The 14,841-nt window shown below is 36.5% G+C and overlaps 1 protein-coding gene across 2 annotated transcripts in view; it reads right to left on the bottom strand.

Moving 5' to 3' along the window:
- Positions 1 to 14,841, bottom strand: part of LOC135691788 (tuberin) — a 92,039-nt gene that overhangs the window by 34,149 nt on the left and 43,049 nt on the right. For both annotated transcript variants that reach the window (XR_016144535.1, XM_065209760.2), the window contains exons 35-40: positions 9,277 to 9,313; positions 8,490 to 8,536; positions 6,416 to 6,511; positions 5,497 to 5,557; positions 2,493 to 3,115; positions 1,345 to 1,618 (exon numbers count right to left, since the gene is read on the bottom strand). Coding sequence is in view for 1 of the 2 variants with exons in the window: in XM_065209760.2 (XP_065065832.2) it covers positions 1,345 to 1,618; positions 2,493 to 3,115; positions 5,497 to 5,557; positions 6,416 to 6,511; positions 8,490 to 8,536; positions 9,277 to 9,313 (1,138 nt within the window). In the remaining variant the exon portion in view is untranslated. The remainder of the gene's footprint in view (positions 1 to 1,344; positions 1,619 to 2,492; positions 3,116 to 5,496; positions 5,558 to 6,415; positions 6,512 to 8,489; positions 8,537 to 9,276; positions 9,314 to 14,841) is intronic.

Genomic DNA, 14,841 nt, shown 5'->3' on the forward strand with positions numbered 1-14,841 from the left:
ATGAAACTCAAGGAATGCCACATATGTCAACTGAAAAGTTCAGAACAACATTCTCTAAGAACAAAAGGGTATTAACACAATTTCAGCATCCCAAAGTGCTTCTGTGAGTAGAATCAACACCCGAAACAATTTTCAAATGTAAAACTGGCACTACGTTTTTCTATTAAACAGTGAATAAGAATATAAAGCCACTGAGGCATTCGTGGCAACTTTTAAATGCTGGTAACAGACATCACTAACAGACATCGAATACCAGGCTTTAAAAGAAGAACACATCGCTAACAAAATACACAGAAATAAAACACAGAGCATCAAGGCGTGTCATATCATTACTTGGATTCTTAGATGAATGATAGTATCAAGCATGCTATTATGATGACGATCAGTTTGGTAAAAAATTGCTACTACTTTTACCTGGACTATAGTGCAAAGATAAGGCAACTAGTTTTATCTCTATCAGACCAAAGATTTGCCTGTTTAGACTTGACATGTGTAAAAACTTACTTCTGTCCGAAAACCTTTGCTCAAAAGAAAGCGAAGACAGTGCTACGCCATGGCTAAGCGAATTACGGACAATTGAAGAAAGAAAATTTCAAATAAGAAGAACAGAGAGAGAAATGATTTGTCGGCTTGGCTAATAAAACAGAATTTATAAAGTCCTTTTAAAATCACAGTATGTCCCAAAGGGTAAAATATAACCGAGATAAAAGCCTTTGATTAAGAGCCTAATGAAAAATTAAGAATAGGCAGCGTCACTTTGCTAGGCGACGCCATCACAGTGCACCCTAGTTTTCTTTATGTTCGTAATTATAAAAAATCTGACGAACTATTTTCCGCGTGACATTCAAATACAGCTTTGAGATTCAAATAGTGACCTGCACATCATTCAAATAAAATGCGCTGTCATTAAGAAACCGCCAGCGGATCAAACAAAGAAGTTGCTCCAGCCTTAGTACGTTGTACCTTTATTGTTAAAAATACCACAAAAAGATATGAAAAAATAGAAAGATTTTTTGAATACCAAAGGCTTCCAAAAAGTTTCGGTATAAAAATATACAAAAAGTAGCAAACAATAGCTTCGGAACAAAAAAGGAACAAAAGCTCTTCTCTCCCTAAAAGACTTTGTGCTTAAATTCATTATTTTCCGTGTTGCCAAACAACTTCGATTACGAAGCTCTTTCCATCAATTAATATCGAACCGGATTCATTGTGCGTCATCATTTTAACAATATATCATGACGATAATCTTATTTTCTCTATCAGGAACCTCCCCCATGTACCGATTGTATAGGAGCCTCAACCTTACTCAAACATAACAAGATACAGTATTGAGCTTACACAAACCTTGGGTAATATCGTCTCTCCATGAATACGCGAATTTTCCATCCTCCCCATTTCGATCCAGGCCTCCGGTGTACACTTCGGTGTAAGAGCAATCTAATAAACTTGTTAGTTTTCCAAGGCCACTCAGGAATTGTACGTATCTATGCGAGCCAAACTGATTGGCTAGAATAGCGGTTTCATTTGATTCCTGATCAGGGCCAACGTAGAGAACACCTATTTTGTGATGGTCATACGGCGGGATTCGATCAAGCATCCTCACAGCTCTTTCAATGACCTGCAATGGAAGTTATTTATAATTATACCTATGAGCAATTGAGACGCAAGTTTTTCTTTCTTTTTAGGACAGAACTTGCATACTTTGAATTGCAATTTGATCACATAAAATGTTTATCTTAAAGGTAAGGGTCTAACGGGCCTTGCAAATACAACACTCTACAAAGTATAAAAAATCATAACAGCAGAAATGCATGTTTCTTTCTAGGAAACGGTGCTTTAAATTATATTTCAAATCAATATTTTTGAACTTAAAGACTCATTGCTAACAATGAGCCTTTGCGTGCGTTGGCAAATTGTCCAGGCGACGATCCAAAGAATGGCAATAAACTTCTACGGATTAACTAAAAGTGATTTAAGACTGTCCGAAAATGAATTATAGGATGCTTGCGTAGCGCAATGGCTGATTGTTAGCAATGCGTCATTAAGAACAGCCTTTAGAAAGTTACTATAAAGCTCTTTGACTCGAATGTTGGGGAACAGCAGACATAACAAAGTTGGCTATTTATCCAATACCCGTATAAAGTAACATGATTAGACTTAAATTTGATTGCCCAAAAGCCTCTTTATTAACATGAATAATTTAAACTGGTAAACAACTCTAATGATAGAAATCTATCTATGTCCTGCGTTAACATTCAAGAATTGATTGGAAAAATATTGACAATTACAAGAAGTCCTTTTCGATCAAACAAGCGACCATCAGGATTAAAAGCAGGCGACTTAACTAATGAAACCAGCTATTTGACTTATACGCAAACGACTCTTACATTGTTTCATAACGACTCATAGATTACCCATACAGTCGTTTGTGGCTGATAGTTCCCAGTTAAGACCTTCAACACGCGGTACAGTACTAAAATAATCAAACACACCTCTCCACAACCAAGCAGCAAAGGCCTACCATTACCCCCAGCATTGACGAATGGTGAATAAAAGAATTGAAGAAACACAAAGTAGGGATTCAACGACGCCCTGAAACCCTTGTCTGGCAACGTCAGTCTGTCTTTATTTTCGGCCCCAGTTTGGGGAATCTTTGACACTGGGTAGGCGGAAATGGTCTTCCCACGTGGACGATACGTTGAAAAACTGCTTATTCGTTCTTTGAGGGCCTGTGCACCAGCCTTGAGCGGCTCTTTGAGCTGTTTCTGGGGCTCCAGCTTCAGCGGGCCTTTCTTTTGTAATTCACGTTGACTTTCCTTTGAAGCTTCCGGTTCCTGAGCACCAATAGCACTAACTCCACTTTCATCCTTTATCAACGACCCTATCTGTCCAACATTTTTTGATCCAACAAATTTCGACACAGGTGCTTCACGATTTTCCTTATCGTGGGCAGCGGGTAGCTTTTGCATTTCCTTGTCTTTTGATGCAGCGAAATTATGCAGCGAAGACAAGACGGCGGTCTGAGAGCTCGCACTCGTGGTCGCTGGGCCTGACAGTGTCTTGGAGAGCTTACTTTTCCCGAGAATGTTCACGGTGTCCAGTGGTACAGCGGTAGCTGAATAAAGCAAAACCAGTGTTAGTACAAGAACGGGAATACCGTAAAATGGTAAGGTAAAGTGTCGACATGGATGACTACAAGTAAAACAGTGCTGTGCTTGAAAGACCCAAGTAGAGGTAATGCTGTAGAAAACTACAGACCGATCTCATGCTTACGATTTATGTTGAAGGTATTGACAGCTACAGCTGCAGACCAAATCTACTCTTATATGGAAGAGAGGGAGTTGTTCCCAGATTAACAAAAGAGGGGTAAAAGAAAAGCAAGAGTCACAAAAGATCAGATACTTTTTGATCATTATCAAAAATTGTAAGGGAAGACCTTAAGACTTGTCAATTGCATGGATTGACTATCGCAAAGCCTACGATATGATACCGCATTCAAGGATAACAGAATGCCTTGACATAATAGAAGTTGGAGAATATCAATGAACTAAAAGAAAAATCATGTTATGTTGGAGAACTAGGTTAAAATCAGGAAAAGAGGAATTAGGAGGAGTAAAGACTGAGCAAAGAATTTTTCAAGGTGACTACCTGTCCCATTCTCTGTCACCAATCCTATTTGTGACTTACTGATGTCCATGGTTTTGAGGAAGTATTAGGCTTGAAACCATCTCGAAAAGGGGAAATGAGAAGTGAATCATCTTTTCATGGATGATTTCAAGTTATTCGCAAAGAATGAAAGTTAGATTGACTCACTTGTAAGAACTGTCAATGTTTTGAGCGGGGACGTGATTTTGGGGGGTCAGAAGTGTGGAATGGTAACAAGGAAATTTGGAAAAGTTGTGAAAAGCACTGGTTTACAAATGCCAAATGGTGAAATAATGTGTGCATGAAGAAGGAAATAAATATCTCGGTATGTTAGAGATAAATGTGAAACAGCTTGTATGAAAAAAAATATCTGCAAAGGAGGAGATTTGTTGCAACCGAACCTCGAAAAATAAGAAAATAGAGTATGCGGTTTGACTATAATATAAATAATCAGAAACAGAGATTAAAATTAACTAAATCATTCTATTTACATTTTTTTGCACAAAAACTACAATGCAATTAAGCAATTATCTTTGAAACCCTAAATTATTTATGAATATCTTACAGGCAGTCTGTCCCCTTCATGATGCTCAGGGAAATTACGCTATTGTGGTTCTTCATTCTAATTGTTTATTTGTGCATTGAATCAACGATGCATGAATATCGTGGCCATGAAAAGAGATTCTGAGAACAATGGGGGGCATACTATACTTGAATTTCCTAAACTTGTGCTGTTAAAATTAATATTAGAAGTATGAGGTATTTCAGTTCTAGTGGTAACATTTGTTATAGTTAGCTGTGTCAAGCCTTGTTCCTGCAATCCCCCTCCCTTTAACGTGATTTACCTGCTCAATACCAGACATCAGAATCAGCTTGTTATTGCGTTGATTGCTTTCCGTTATGCGTAAATTCCTTCATTCCCTTAATGCCAATTGACATTAACTAGATCTAGATAGTTGAAAAATACTCAAAAATTTAAACCTAACCCACTCATTTCGTAAGTTACTTAGTGATAGAATGCTAACATGAAATTGCTCTGGCAGTGCTATCCAATATCATCCTTGCAGCCTTGCTTCGATGCACGAAGATTCTTAAAGCGTAGCAAGTGCCAATAGTACAGAAAAGGTCTCATATTAATATATAAAAAAGTTGGCAAATTTTTCAAGAAAAATTTGTAAAGCCTAGTTTCCATATAACTTTATGAATCGCCGACAGGTCGCCGACGAGTTAAAGTTTAATGGAAACACTCCTACAAGGTTGTCGCCGACGTGTCGGCGATGCCCTGCAAAAGTTGAATCTGTTGTAACTTTTTTCTGTCGGCGACGTCGGCGATGACTGAAAATTTTAATGGAAACATGCATCGCCAACACGTCGGCAACTCTGTGTGAACATATGACCGACACTAGCCAATCAAAACCATTATCAATCACGATGCCCACTCGTTAAGGCCAGTTTCCACTTGATTCGCTCTGGTCGCGCAACTTGGCGAAATCGAATCAACAAGTCATCGTATCGGCGAACGCGACCAGTCGCCCAGTAGTTCAACTGAGTTGAACTACTCAGCGAATGGTCGCGCATTCGCAGCGATTGAGGAAGTTTAATTTGCGCATGCCCCAATGTGCATTCGCTCAGTCGTGCGACCAGAGCGAATAAAGTGGAAACCCACCTTTAGGCACGGTTTGTTGTCAAAAGGCTCCCTAAATGGCCTGGGCTAAGAGTGTCGCCAATGCATCATCGCTAAAGAGAAACAAGGCTGAAAAGAATCATCGCCGATGCATCGCCGATGTGTCGCCAATGCATAAAAGCTATATGGAAACCTGACTCAAATAAAATCAAACATGATAATCATACCTAGAGTTTCACAGATCGGTTTTTCACATTCCCCGCGATAGCTGCTACTCAAATTGAATTCCTATAGATTGAAAAAAACCTAAGAAATTCTATACAAAAGACAAGAAAAGAATAAAGGAAAAGGAAAAAAAATTAATTCATTCAGTCTAAGAAAAACCTCTATTTTGCTGCCTTTATTTTTTTACAAAAATTTGCTTTAAGCAAAACACTGAACTAGTAAGCAGTGTTTATTCTTTTTCTATAAAGCATTCAACGAGGTATAATCATGCCAGGGAAGCATCAGAAAATTTCAGCTAATAACAATAGTTTTATTAGCATTAAGATGACTATTGCTCGACTTTGCTGATTTACATTAATACATCAAATTGAACGACGCTAAAGACGTCGAATCTTAATACATTAACAACAATTGGTGAGTCTTAACGCCTTGAAAATTATATACTCTTCAAATATTTGGTCTGATGATGAACAGAATTGGCAAATTAGTTAACGGAAAGTGATTCTCAACATCAAAAATTAATCTTTAGCTGAATAGAGGCATATTACGTAACTTGACGCCTGCAAAACTTGCAGTAAATAATATCACAATACTTTTAGGTAACTTTCACAACAGTTCCATTTAGAAAGATGAATCAGAAAATATCACATGAATGACTTGCACAGTAAGAAAATTGAAGGTGCCGGTTCGGTGAAAAGCATTTTCCACTATATACCAGTGTACAGCTTTTACGATTTCGATGATATGAAAGGGTTTAAATAGTAAAAACTGAATATGCTTGAAATTTGCCCAAATCAATAAAGAATGGATAAAGAGCTGTTGCATTGAGATCGCGGTGGACAATAAACTGGAAAAGCTAGGTAGCTTCTTTTTGATGATTGAGACCGCTATGATAACGAGCAATAAGAACAAATGACACACCTTTGTAAAATCTGATCTTTTCTCTTTTATGTCAGAAACAGAGTTGGCACTGCCATGTCTTTTTAACGGTGAAAGCGGCGACAGTCCAAGCGAAGGCTGAAGGAACAAAGCGAAAAGGTGAATTTCTAGCAGTAAGAGTCTTGATGTACCTTGGCAAACTTAACATCTTCTTAAACACACAAGATAAAACTTCGTCTTACATAGAAGCTCTCAAAATCAGCTTCTGCCATTTCGTAGTCACTTTAGGTCGGAGAAAATTCAGACAAAATAAAATATCACTAAAGAAAACCGTCTATAGTGCACACTGCTTAGCTTGAAGCATTCGTTTCCTCGATTTTATTTGTTCGTTTCAAATTACACGTTTCAGAACTAGGGAGCTTTTGGAAAAATCATTAAGAAAACTATAACAAGAAGTAAAAAATGGACCACTATACGAATTAAATAGGAAACGAAGAGTCCTCTTTTATGATAGTGTCATAAAGCAGGGGTCTGAAGCCGATACGAATGTATGTGTTCCTTAATTCCTGCTTTCTATGTAAAATAGCAAGGAGTGCAAAAATTTATTCTGTCTATTTGAAAAAAACCACAAAGTATAAAACGCAATGTAAACCAAGGGGGTCATAGTAATATTATCTGAAGAAAAAACTAGTGTTTTATGATACAGTACTTTTTGTCAAATCACAAAATCCTCCGGAACACAGGGATTTCGCAGATATGTTTTGGCAGATCCACGTTTTTTGTTAGCCATATACGCGTTCTTGGTTATAAATTTTTCAGAATAATAAATACAAAAAACCTAGAAATTCAAAAGTCGTTGTTATAACCCGAGCTTGAATTTTAAGTTTTTAAAAGCCACCACGCAAAACCTTGCGTGTTGCAGGTGATAAGTGGGGAATAAAGCATTTTGATCGTCGAATTTGCGATGAGACAAAATCCTCATTCTATGTTATGGTAATTAGTATCAGATGAACATCTGCAAGAAACTCAAGAATTACTCAACTAAACTGGTTCCTCAGGCAGAAAGACTAGAATCTCGTTTGCAATAAAGAGTGCGTCTGTTTGGTTCGGATCTAATTTTGTTAAGAAGTATACTGGGCATCTGCTAAGAACTTAAACAAATGGAACAGAACCTTAGCCAAAATGCTGAATGAATCGGGGTTCAAAATAGTGAGAGAAAAAATTTCTTCTTTATGTATTGGCACTTGAAAGCTCTCTTGCCCAAATCATAAACGAATGCATGATATCTAGAGTGTTGAGGATTTATGTTTGTATGTACAAAGTCCTTGGAAAAGAGAAAATAGATTAATTGCTATGCAAGTATTTTTGCTAGTTCAGGCAATATTGAAATTGACCAGGAATACTTGCTACATCATTAACTGTCACTAAGTACAGATCAGTTTTCTATGCTCATTATTTCGGGCATAGAATATTCTTCAAGGATTTTGTTTTAGCTTTAAGCAAGTTAATTACAAAAATTACTTCCATTTGAACTAAATTCTTTGGAAATGAAAATTCAGGAGGTAAAGCGATAAAGAAAATGAATTCCACGAAATTGTGTAGCCTTTATGCCGACATAAACTATTGGAACACCCCCCTCCCAATTAAAAGGACACTAGAAGCCAGCTGCAAGAAAAGTGTCTGTCACTTCTATGTTTTACCTATAATCAAGCAGAGTAGTTATGCTTATAAATGCTCTACGATCAATGTTTTTTTTGAAATGACAAAAGCTCTGATGTCTGCTCTAAAACAATGTTTTCCAAGTGTTAATCTGGCATAATTGAATGTAGGCTTTAGTGTGTCTCCAGAAAGAATAATTTCCTGAGATGTGACATTGCACATTGCAGTTCATCACAACATAAATTAATACCTTAATTGACCCTTCTCGAGTTTTTTAAATATTACGAATCATTAACTCAATCGGTCACTTTATAAGCAATAATTAATGAACCCACTGATAGAAGAAACATCAAAATCGATACTTTGTTATTATGAAATTGCTGTGGATGTGCAAGAACAATTACGCTTTGAGTTGAACGGTTTGATCTGCAAAGACGGAGGACAATTTTCACGATACCTTCTCAAAATTGTATTTCATGGCATATGAGGCGTCAATGAGTGCATCTAAAAAAGAGAGGCATTCTTAACTTCCTGCAAAGAATGGATCTTCAGTTATATTAGAAATGAAATGATAGCAAAGGCAGACTGTTTCTAAAATGGAAAGGCACCAGGAAGAGAGACAATTTACTTGATAACATATCGCTGTGGCATGAGATGATTCAATACAAAAATGAAAACAACATGAAAATAAATTTGTTATCAACATCAATTTATAAAATGATTCCTCACTATACACAGCAAGGTCGATGAATACCTTCAAGAAAGGGCGGGATGGTCTCACTTAGCAACTGTCCTACCTATCCGGGAAACCACTTTCAACTCGAACAAAATAGGGGAATCCAATAGGAACTGAAAATAAGTCCGATTTGGTGACAACTCCAGTGATGCGGTACGATTTAACGGGAGTGAACTCTACAGAAATGACGCTACAGATAACAAATACTTGTTAGAACTTCTCAAAATGACGAAACGAGATTGCCTTCTCCAATCCACAGTCAATTTTGGCTTGTTATCACTATACCCGACTGTCAAACAACCAAAATCAAGGCAAAGGTATGCGATATTTTTTTGCTTGGTTAGAGGCCCTGACCCGATGAAAATCCCTTTGAACTTGCTTCGTGGAAATCCTCGATTTAATAAATTGGTCGCTGAAATATTGATAAGAAAAAGTAATTGCAAACGAGTCTATATCAATATGGAGTCTAAAAGAATATAGAGTCTTTTATTGTCGAAAATATACGCACCTTTTTCTTTGCTAACATCCGGGCTTGGGGAACTAAACTAAAAAGGAACGAAAGAAATATTTGTTTAAAAACACTGAGGCCCTGTGTCAGATATTTTCAGCCGATATTCATCAGATATTGATATTGTTGATGTTTAATATTGGTATTGTTGAATATCTTATTATTGACTCAACATTTTCTTCATTTTCGTGCATAGCTGAAGCTCAAGTAGCAATAATTACAGGGAAGATATTTGATAAAGACTAGAATAATAATGATAAAGATTGACCCGGTTACAAATTATTTTAAGAGTATTCGTTTAATTTAATTTATTTTGAAAATTCATCTCATAACATAGGATTCTCGTCGACGTTTTGCTTTGTTTCTGAATTTTATACTCATTGCAAGACTCACAGAATCCGGCGGACAGCCTATCCTGCGGTTCTTCCTTCTCACACATTACAAATGTTTACTTTGAATACCAAAGTTTAATCTATAGCAAATGAATGATGATAATCCAATTACAGTTGGAAAACGTAACAGTTATCTTGGATTTGTTTTTCTCAAGACAAAACCTGTGAATATCTTTGGAATTTTAGATTTTAAGTGTAGAAATTTTAAACCTTATAAAAATTGACAGGGTGGAGCGGACCCATCCACTAATCGTTTTCTATTGTGAAACCCTGTCTCCACTGGATCTCAAAATACACTATTGCACTGTTTTTTTCACGGGAGTCAAGTTGAATTACATAGTTTTGAACAGGCAGAAGAATTTCCGGAAAGAAATGGAAAATGATAATACCATATATTGATAAGAAAAAATGAGAATAGGGATTTTTTAAGAAACTACGAGTAGTTAATTCAACAAAAAATTAAGAATCTTTCAGTACTAGAAATTCTCAACGCTTTTTATAAAAATCGAGTGTATGATAAGCTCCCCCACTTTATCATAAATTGCTATGATAAAGGTGCTGAGAAGTCTTTGATCAAAGAAGACTGAGAATTTTCATCTTACGAAAAGTTGGAACTTTTATCCTTCCACGACCCCTCAAAATTAGCCACTTGTTTCCGTTCCTTATGGTAATTACTGTTTACCGATCTGCCATAAAGTGCTTGATGCCATATAGGCAGAGCTGTATACGATATTTGGTGTAAAGAGCAGGACAGCTTTAAGTTGATACTGCGAGTTTAGAGGCAACAGGCACACACTGCATAACCTCCTTGTAGAAATGGGAAAAGTCTTAGGCCTGGTTCAAAAGTCGCGCTTCTCATGTGCCGAACCTAACTCGAGAATTAAGTACACGAGGGGCGCGACGTTTGAATCAATTTGCTACGGCAGATTTAGTTAGGAGCGGCAGACAAGTTTGGATCGGCAGAGCTTGCCGAGCTGCACGGCTCCAGCACGGCACGTTTTCAAGCGTCGAACTTGTCATGTACCGAACTCAATGCATAATTATATTTAATTTATTTTCCTTCACAGAATTCATTTCTTTCTTGGAGGGCGCATGCGTTTCAAACAAATATTTGAGATTGCGCGCCTTAACCAAGATACTTCATGTAGCAACCCTAAAACCCATTTGGCGCGACATGATTAAGTTCGACATTTGAAACGGGAGTCGCGCTAAACATGCTCAAGTGTCGCTTCAAACAGAATTAGGTTCCGGACATGAGAAGCGCGACGTTTGAACCAGGCCTTAGAAGGTTTTGTCTTTTCAATGTTAAAAGTTAGAATTCCATTTTAACAAAATGTCGGTTCATAAATTAAATGAACTTGGTTACTGTTCGAGATGGTTTGTGAAGTTATATGTTGTCAATTAAATGCAAGTTTGATAAAAAATGACGAAGGCAGTTTGAAGAATCAGATTCTTTAAAATTTATTCAATCGATCCGATGGCGTAAAACAAAAAAAAATGCTTGACAGGACAAAATAACACGTCACGACAGATGGAAAAACAGAGCTAATATCCATAAATGGTAATTTTACTCATTGCGCATGTGAAGACACAGTAACCGAAACACTAACAGAGCTTACAATTTTTCCTGATGTCTTAGAGGATTATTCGCTAAAACAAAACAAGGTTTTAAAAACAAGTACATTTTAATAAGGTTAGTAGGCCCCCCATGACACACAACAGAGCAAAAATGACAAAAAACGGAAAGTTAACATACAGAAGACTCAAATGGTCTGCTTACAACTGAATCCATTATGAAAGTAGACTAAAACAGTTGCTACTTTAATCTAATCAATCACCACGTGCGTACACAAAGCAGCTGTATGCAGAAAAACAAGCTTCAGAACAAGAGGTTGGAAAATGGGGTCCAATGAGTCAATACGTAAACAACAAAAACAACTTTTTGATTCTCATAAACCATTATTGATTCAAAAAAGCAAGAACTAAACCTAAGTCATATTATACCTAAAAAGGAAGCTAAAAACTCATGAAAGTAACTTTACTTAAGTAAATTGTCGATAAATGGCTCGAACGAATGATGAGGGTTTTTTGAGTCACTCTTCTTTTGATTAAATGAAAAAAGCTTGGTCGGAAAGCATTGGCAAAAAGTTCCATGATCAAAGACATTTTCTAGATATGTTGTCCAAGCTAACAATCATTTAAGTGCATAGCCATAACACAGAATGATTTCTACAAAACCAGGCAGGTTAAAGATTTTTGTTAAAGAAAAATCAAAACAAGGCGACCATCGTCCTGCCGGTCTTTACGTGAGATGCGTTTAAATGGTCTGGTAAAGTGAAAATTAAATGAAACTCGTATGCCATTACCGCATTTTTGAAAATCAAGATTCGAGGTTTAAACAAAAACCAACGCTTAAGAGGCGGAAAACAAACAACTTGATTAATTAAGGGTTCAATATTCCGATCACATCTCTCAATATAATTGCTATGCAGTTTACGGATAATCTATGACGGGGGTACAAATATACAAAGACTAAAAGCTAGATTAAAGCTCTTTAAGAACGGGACAGATAAATCAAATATCTCCTCAAATGCAAGAATCCAAACATCATGTCTGAATCGTAATAGGCTCAGCCAAAAATCCATTTGAAAAGCCGGCTTTGAGAGCTGTTCTTTGAGAACTTGATGACTGGCATCTCAAACGGAACTTACGCTTGACTTTTCGCAAGCAGATTGAAAATTGTCGAAATCACCTTCGCCCGTCCCTTAAAAAATCAGCGAACACTTTGTAGAATTTAACCCGGGAAACATCATGTTTGGGGGACATCAACGTTCCTTTTATGTTGTGTAGTTAAGTCTTGAAAGCTGATAAGCTAAATCTTGCTTCGCTCTTAATATTCCGTAATCAGAAAAAACAAACAAAAGCATAACTCCTTTCCTTGTTAAGAGCGCGCAGAAAATGGTAACCTCTCTTCCTAGACATATGAAAGGCTTTTGCTTTTCGATTTGTAACAAAAGAAACCTACTGTACCCGAACGAGAAAAAAAGTATTTCGATCCATCTCGATCCGTGGCATATCCAAAATTTTTTGTTACGTTTGATAATCAATGTTGTTCAGCTTACTGCACTTCGAATAAATAATTAATACAAAGCAATAGAGAAAAAGTGCGACTAGATACATAGAACTTTGAGCATAACTCTTTAATTATAACACTCAATTGTGGGAACAATCACGCCAGTCTTATGTCTCCTTTGAGTAAAAAGCTTTTCATCTCAATTTCATCACTAATTTATGACTAGAAAATCAATCTCTACCTAAAAATGAATATCAAATTTTGTGCTGAAGTAGTCAAAGTTGAGAAATTATCAGTCAAAGGATATGGATTTTATGAAATGGCGCTCTTTATCCATCAAGTTTTGTGCTTTTTTTCCTTCGAAGTTCCTTCGTCTTCTCTGCATCCACAACGCAAGATTAGACTCATTCTCTTGTATTTAATATCAGATTAATTTTAATATTTCATAGGAGGATTTCAAAGTAGGATTTTGGCAAAATACGTCAATGTGAAAAATAGTTCCACTATAGTAGCTTTAAACATATGGAAAGATTGCAAAATGAATGGAATAGGAAAGTAAAATGCCAATAAATCAAGCAAAACGGTGGAAGGAAAATCAGAGAGGCGATAACAAACGAATCATTGCTGATCGAGAAAAGACACGAGGAAGCGATGATGATAATAGTAATAAATGTAAAGTAATCATCTGATTTTGAAGCATTTTTCTGGCATTAACCAAGCAGATCACAATACTAGCTTTCTTAGAGAAATTTCAGTCCGGACACAGATTTTGACTCGTCATTTATAATGCTATATGTTTGTAAGACAACTCTTTAAACCGGTCGAGATTACGTCATGCTATATAATCAAAATTAATTGTCTAAATTACCATAGAAGCTGTCCCAACATTCATCGCTTCCTGAAATTTTCTGCTAATTACGTAAGTATATCAGCCCGTGTTGAATTTTTAAACTTTGCTGAAGGGCCATGATGGTTACAGCCTGTGCTGAGATTCTTTCATGTAAACACTATAATGGATAACACTGTCAACCGAGTTGAAATTCAGCCCATGTTGGACGTAGCCGGGCTGAAAAATTTCATGTTAATTTCTTCCTTTGTTGGAAAATACAAACTTAGAATTCCACCTGCTTCAACATTTATGTTAGGCAGGGATCATTTCGCATGATAATGTATTTAACTATCCTCTTCATGACGAGTTTTCAAAATAAATGTCATGAAACTGCAAAGCGGCTGTATTCAAAGGATCAAATTGAAGAGGTTCCTGCCCAAATTGATCTGGAAAAAACTGGTGTGCACTGCAATTCATCACATAGATGGACAGGGGTAGCTTCAAAAATTATAATCAGCTATTCAAAATTGTTATTAACAAATATTCTGTTCCAAAAAAAATCTATACTCAATATTCTAAATACTTTCCAATCAATGCGGGACAAAAATTAAAAAATGCTTTTCCGGTTACCAAAAACGCAAGAATGTTGATTCTAACGTAAATCTATGGTGCTTGTATAGAATTATCTAACGATAATTTATCATATTTACGTGCACTTTTTCGAAAGTAATTAGGCAGTAATGCTGAAGATGTATGATATATTAAAAATGAACCAACTTTTGCATTCATAGAAAAGAAGATTGTCTACTATTTTGGAATCTTTAGTGCTCTGCACCGGACAATTATTTCTGGTTCAAAATTCATACTGCACAGCTAAGCGTGGGTGCGAGGACAACCTCACAAGGGAATTCGATTAGACAGTCAAGCTGGGTTGTGATTAGCAATAAAGTCAAGCTGGGTTGTGGATCTCAGAATGACGATGTTCTAGCAAAGAAGAAAAGTTCAAAAATACAGGGCACTTAGTGTGCTTCAAAAGATACCCAATTCACGTTGCCGAAACCGCTTATATAGCGGCTAATGCGGATATCAATTTTCCCATCTTGCTATTTTGAGCTATTGGACCGATTGGTTATCGAATTTGTTTAAGAATGAGGCAGGGATACTATTTTTGATGAAGATTTGCGTTGTGCCAAACATGAGTGAAAAAACAGTAAAGCTGGATATTTGTGATAGCATGAATCAAGGTTTTATTGTACTCTTTAAAAAGACTA

Source organism: Rhopilema esculentum, chromosome 13, assembly GCF_057945365.1.
Source record: "Rhopilema esculentum isolate cy_ngs chromosome 13, ASM5794536v1, whole genome shotgun sequence".
Taxonomy (NCBI): domain Eukaryota; kingdom Metazoa; phylum Cnidaria; class Scyphozoa; order Rhizostomeae; family Rhizostomatidae; genus Rhopilema; species Rhopilema esculentum.